This window comes from Lactuca serriola, chromosome 5 (assembly GCF_051521515.1).
Source record: "Lactuca serriola cultivar US96UC23 chromosome 5, Lser_US96UC23_V15, whole genome shotgun sequence".
NCBI lineage: Eukaryota > Viridiplantae > Streptophyta > Magnoliopsida > Asterales > Asteraceae > Lactuca > Lactuca serriola.
Genome location: NC_136412.1, coordinates 280643180 through 280649585, shown reverse-complemented (window position 1 = coordinate 280649585; position 6406 = coordinate 280643180). Strand labels below are relative to the sequence as shown.

General features: G+C 35.7%; 1 protein-coding gene across 2 annotated transcripts; it reads left to right on the top strand.

Annotated features, from left to right (window-relative positions):
• Positions 1–1614: 1614 nt before the first annotated feature.
• LOC145054444 (heat shock 70 kDa protein 15-like) lies at positions 1615–6053 on the top strand. 2 transcript variants are annotated; one of them, XM_079002642.1, is made up of 10 exons: positions 1615–1805; positions 2426–3657; positions 3747–3974; positions 4072–4167; positions 4250–4435; positions 4526–4720; positions 4817–4963; positions 5042–5191; positions 5288–5418; positions 5520–6053. In XM_079002642.1, the coding sequence occupies exons 2-10, from the start codon at positions 2488–2490 to the stop codon at positions 5713–5715; spliced, it is 2499 nt and encodes an 832-aa protein (XP_078858768.1). In that variant the 5' UTR covers positions 1615–1805; positions 2426–2487; the 3' UTR covers positions 5716–6053. The 2 variants fall into 2 exon arrangements, with proteins under 2 accessions (XP_078858768.1, XP_078858767.1); XM_079002641.1 differs by having other exon boundaries at positions 1616–1773.
• The last annotated feature ends 353 nt before the right edge of the window (positions 6054–6406 follow it).

The following is a 6406-nucleotide window of genomic DNA, read 5'->3' as shown; positions in this document are numbered from 1 at the left end:
CTCCTTTGACACCTACTATATTGGTTTTATATTTTTCATGTTTTATCCTATTTTCTTACACATACACACACACACGCACGCACACACACACACACACACACATATATATATATATATATATATATATATATATATATATATATATTATGAATTTGATGTTTACAAGTTCAAACATTAAAAATACACATAAAAGTAAGTTGTAAATGAATCAAAATAGATTAAAATAATAGATAACCACAAGTTTTAGTGTTTTACATCAAATTCATATACGTCAAAAGAAAAAAAAGTATAATACCGAAACAAAATATAGTTTTAGATGAATACAAACACATCAAAAAACTTTATAATATTTACCATATGTTTTTATTTAGAGAAAATTAAATGGATTTCAAAAAAATCACCAAAATTTATTATATAATTGATTATTTTTTATGCGTTTTGATTCGGAAACCGGTTCAACCTGTTTATTTTGACGGGTTCAACTGAGTTTTACTAAAAACCGGCCGGTTCAATTTGGTTCAGAAATTGACCTAAAACCGGTGATATATGAACTGCTCCTTCCCCGGTTCCCGTTCCAATCGGTTCGACCGGCCGGTTCAAACTGGTTTTTAAAAGATTGTTTAAGTGGTTGTTATGTTTAAGTTTCATTCCTGTTTAGTAAAAATGGTATTATTATTATTATTATTATTATTATTATTATTATTATTATTATTGATTTTCATGGTAGTTTTTCTGCTTAACATTTGACTTAACGGTAAGAAGTGACTCTTTCAAAATGAGATATTATGAGTTCAAGTCTTACTAGGAGACATAGGTAGTGTTTAGGATTAGATTAATATTAGGACAACTTGCCGTTTCAAAAAAAAATAATCTTTGAAGTTGATAAAGTATAGTCACGAAAATAGATATTTTCCAAAAAAAATAGTGTCAAAGTTCATGAGAAAAAGTGTTGTGGATTCAGTCGTGAAGTAGGAGAATCATAATAATTTTTAGTAAACGCGTATAAACCTATGACAACATGTGGACCTTTTTATTAGTTAAACTTATGTTAGTAAAATTGAAATTTAGAGTTTTTCTTTACGTACATATTTTAATATTAAAATAAAAAAAGAAATCTCCAATTGTTCGTTGGAGATCCTTGGTCCAAAAGAGTTTGGACCATTTCGAGGTGGTCTGAAAAAAACCAAATTGTTTCAAGAGTGGTCCAAAAAAGACTGGACCATTTTGAGACCGCACGGGACTCGTCAAAAGACCAACCCATAGCTTAAAACCGAAAAAAAAAACAATATCAAACCTAATATGAAAAATCCTGTAACCGAATTGAAAAATGCATACAAAAACCGCTAAACCGACTCAAGACTTGATAAAAAAACACAAACCATTTTGAGACGGAACTAAGATAGCTCTTTCGCAAAAAAAAAAAAGTGTATCTCCAAGATAGAAGATACATGAATATTAAAAATTTCAATGGGCCGATGAGTCATTGAGCGAGGCCAGGCACTGAGCTATCTTAGATCATAAAAACGAAACCCAATTAAAATTGGCCCCTAGCCCAAATTAGGTCAAAATGTAGAAGATATTTCTAGAAGCTGATTTCTGGACGAATCTAGTTCTGAAAAGAGCCTTCTATTAATTGTGAAAAATTCAACATAAACCCCTCCCTCTCGCCCCCATCTTTTTACCAGTCCACAGCTCGGCTTTACCAAAGTATTTGGAGAATTCAAAGGTTTTTTCTCTCACGCCGCAGCCTTACTTGATCTCCGTCTTCCCTAGGTTCGATCTCCATCTATAATTTATCAGATCGGGTATCGTTTATAACTCTTTGTTACAATTAGTTTCCTAGATTCAATCCAAGTATGTTTACTGTTTTGTTAGTTGTGTTTGATTTGCTTTTTGATTTAGTAAATGCTTCTTCAGCCGTTTAATTTTACAGATTTAGTAGGTTTTGTGGTCGATTATTCTTGCAATAGGAAAAGGTTAGGGATGTAGACAGAATCGGACCAATGTGTTCTCGTGATGATTACAGCGTTGTGTTAGTTTGATAGAAACTGAAAGAGATCCCATTACTTGTTTCTCAAGTTTTTTTTAAAGCTGTACGATATTAAAAACTTTGAAATGAATGTATTGTTATATTTCCAAGGATTGAAACTTCCTGCTTTATACATATGAACTGCACACATCATAGTCTGTTTACATGTTAAAATTGCAGCAGTAAATCTGTTTGTTGGTATAGTCACCGTCTAGAAAGAAAGACAAACGTGTGAGGGTTGTAGTTCAAAGTCAAATCAATAATTAATAATGTGAAAGCTAGTACTAGTACTATTGCTTACATAAAGGAACTTCAAATTTCATGACATGGTGTGTACATATATAGATGAGTAATCGAACAGTTGTTGATAAATCTAATTACCTTTCATCTGTGCAGATTGATTCCTGTGAGGCAGAGTAACTTCTCATTAATTAAACGAGTTACTTTACTCAGCAAAGATGAGCGTAGTTGGATTTGATCTTGGGAATGAGAGTTGTGTTGTGGCAGTTGCCAGACAAAGGGGAATTGATGTTGTTCTTAATGATGAGTCAAAACGTGAGACTCCTGCTCTTGTGTGTTTTGGTGATAAACAGCGTTTTCTTGGAACAGCTGGTGCTGCAACCAGTATGATGAACCCAAAAAACACCATTTCCCAAATTAAGCGGTTAATAGGGCGTCCTTTTTCTGATCCTGAATTGCAACAAGATCTCAAGGCTTTGCCTTTTTCAGTTACTGAGGGACCCGATGGTTTCCCATTGATCAATGCAAGGTATCTTGGGGAAACAAAGTCATTCACCCCAACACAAGTTATGGGAATGGTTTTCTCAAACATGAAGACAATAGCTGAAAAGAATTTGAATGCAGCAGTTGTGGATTGCTGTATTGGGGTACCTATCTACTTCACTGATCTTCAAAGAAGAGCTGTAATGGATGCAGCTACTATTGCCGGTTTGCATCCTCTACGGTTGATGCATGAGACAACAGCCACTGCTTTAGCTTATGGAATATACAAAACTGACTTACCTGAAAATGAGCAGCTCAATGTAGCCTTCATTGACATTGGACATGCTAGCATGCAGGTATGCATAGCAGGTTTCAAGAAAGGTCAACTGAAGGTATTGGCACATTCGTTTGACAGGTGTCTTGGAGGGAGGGATTTCGATGAGGTTTTATTCCAACATTTTGCTGAAAAGTTCAAGACAGACTACAAAATTGATGTTTTCCAGAATGCAAGGGCTTGCCTTAGACTCCGTGCTGCTTGTGAGAAGCTAAAGAAGGTGCTTAGTGCAAATCCAGAGGCACCTATGAACATAGAGTGCTTGATGGATGACAAGGATGTTAGAGGGTTTATTAAAAGAGATGAATTTGAACAAATCAGCGCCCCAATATTCGAACGTGTGAAGAAGCCTTTAGAGAAGGCTCTTTCAGAGGCTAAACTCACAGTTGATGATATTTATGCTGTGGAGGTTGTTGGGTCGGGTTCAAGGGTGCCAGCTGTCATCAAGATTTTGACAGAATTCTTTGGGAAGGAACCAAGGCGTACAATGAATGCCAGTGAATGTGTCTCTAAAGGTTGTGCTTTGGAATGTGCTATTCTCAGCCCTACATTTAAAGTTAAAGAATTCACGGTATGACCCGTTTTGCATCTTTTTCTGATACATGGCCTAATTTGTACTGTACTAAACCCTAATTTGGATTTTGTTTATTTGGTCTGAAGGTCCAAGAAAGCTTCCCTTTTTCAATTGCATTGACATGGCAAGGTTCTTCCCAAGAATCTCAGAATGGAAATGTGGAGAATCAACAAAGCACAATTGTTTTCCCCAAGGGAAATCCAATTCCAAGTGTCAAAGCTTTGACTTTTTACAGGACTGGCACTTTCACAGTAGATGTGCAGTATGCTGATGTCAGCGAATTGCAAGCACCAGCAAAGATCAGTACCTATACGGTAAACATTTCTCACAAATTCAAATAGTTTAATAGAATTATGCTGAATTGCTTTTTAACTTTTACATTGACAAATTCACAAATTCAATGGTGTCCAGATTGGTCCCTTCCAAGCAACAAAAGGTGAACGTGCCAAGGTGAAGGTGAAAGCCCGTTTGAATTTACATGGAATAGTGTCTGTGGAGTCTGCACAGGTGGGTCTTTGGAGCTCCATATCCTTCAAATCTTGATAGTTAGTATGAAGATTGTATTTTTAATTTCTTTTTGTGATTCCAGCTTATTGAAGAAGAGGAGGTTGATGTTCCAGTGACAAAAGAAGCAACAAAGATGGATACAGATAAGGCTCCAGCTGATGTGGCATCTGGTAATGAAACAGATGTAAATATGCAGGATGCCAATGTGGCTGAAAATGGTGCTACAGAAACTGGAGATAAACCTGTTCAGATGGAGACTGATACTAAGGTTGGTATAATATAATAATACAACATGTGTTACAGTTTATTTGTGGATTTAGAATGTAGGTATAGTAATATTTGTTATGTTGTTATACAGGTGGAGGCTCCAAAGAAGAAGGTCAAAAAGGCAAACATACCCGTTTCTGAGGTGGTTTATGGAGCAATGCTAGCTGCAGATGTGCAGAAAGCAGTGGAAAAAGAGTTTGAAATGGCATTACAGGACCGAGTCATGGAAGAAACCAAAGACAAAAAGAACGCTGTGGAAGCCTATGTTTATGACATGAGGAACAAGGTAATTAATTAATTAATTACCATAGGTTTATTTTTTACATCTGAAAACTATATACAATACATGATGATGAATGAGAAATGGTCTTGTTTGATTCAGCTGCATGATAAACTGCAAGAGTTTGTGACGGATTCAGATAGAGAAGCATTAATTGGTAAGCTTCAAGAAACTGAAGATTGGTTGTATGAAGATGGTGAAGACGAAACTAAAGGTGTATATGTTGCCAAACTTGATGAGCTGAAAAAGGTGTGTTTTTATTTTCTGCACTTTATTATTTATTTATTTATTTTAAGATGAAAATTAATACATAAAAAACACGTGCAGCAAGGTGATCCAATTGAACAACGTTACAAGGAGCACTCAGAAAGAGGATCAGCTGTAGAACAACTGCTTGGTGTTATTAATGCTTACAGACAGGCTGCAGCATCTGGTGATTCAAAATATGAACACATTGACTTGAATGAGAAACAAAAGGTTTTAATCGTAAAATCCGTATTTTTCTATGCACCATTTTTTTTTGTTCTATTCTGTTCTGATGTGGGTCCTCTCCCTCCCTCCTCCTTTATTTAGGTGTTGAATGATTGTTCAGAAGCTGAAAACTGGCTAAGAGAGAAAACACAACAGCAGGAGTCCCTTCCAAAACATGCTGATCCAGTTCTCCTGTCATCTGATATTAGAAGGAAAGCAGAGGCACTTGACAGGTAATTAGGCGTTGGACTTTTTTCTTTGTAAAATTTGTATTTGTGGAGAATATATTTTGAAAAAAATAGTTATTTATTTATTTGTTGATGTGTCTTTACAGGGGATGCAGACCAATAATGTCGAAACCGAAGCCAGCCCCACCGAAGGCCGCCTCCCCACCCGAGGCACCACCCTCACCAGCACCAGCCCAGGAAGGCGAGCCACAAGCCACCACAAGCCCAGACCCAAACGCTAATGTAGACAGCAATGGGAACCCGGATGAAGCTGCAGCCATGGAAACAGAGAAGCCTGAATAAAAGCCAAAAGGTTTCCTAGTTTTGTTGAATGTGTGTGTGTGTGTGGGGGGGGGGGGGGTTGTTTTTATTTGTATACTCAAGTCGTCAGTCAATATGGATGGATTTTGTTGGGCAGGTGTCACTGGTATTTTTGGTGATGTCACGTATGTCTTCCTGTGGTCTATTTTGTTTTCAATTTTCATGGTTTAGTAGGTCTATCATGGTGATGGTGATGGTGATGATGAGTGTCCGTTAAAGTTAAAAAAGTGCAGGAGTTTTGGTGTTTCTTTGGACGCAAATGAGACCTGTATCTATTTTCCGAATTACTTTTATTCAATGCTACTACTTTTCATGTGTAATGAGTTTGCCCACTGCAGAGGGTTCTTATTAGTTATTACCACCAATTTAAAACATTTTATTAACGGCACATAAATGGTGGAAATATTACTTAACAAGGTAACCAAATAGTGGAATTGATAGGTTAATTAAAGAGAGTGATTTTTACATTATATTTTCTTATTTCTACAAAACGGTGTTATATTTTTTTATTCCTACAAAACAGTGAATCGACCCTTGATTAAATGGATAATGTCAAGGATACTTTATGATTTTTTATGTTTTGGTTTAAAAGGTTTTCATATATATATATATATATATATATATATATATATATATATATATATATATATATATATATATATATATATATATA

Coding starts and splice junctions, on each gene's coding strand:
- LOC145054444 (XM_079002642.1), top strand. CDS start 2,488: ATGAGCGTAGTTGGATTTGATCTTGGGAATGAGAGTTGTGTTGTGGCA. Junction 3,658..3,746: donor TTAAAGTTAAAGAATTCACG/GTATGACCCGTT, acceptor TTTGGTCTGAAG/GTCCAAGAAAGCTTCCCTTT. Junction 4,964..5,041: donor AACTTGATGAGCTGAAAAAG/GTGTGTTTTTAT, acceptor AAACACGTGCAG/CAAGGTGATCCAATTGAACA.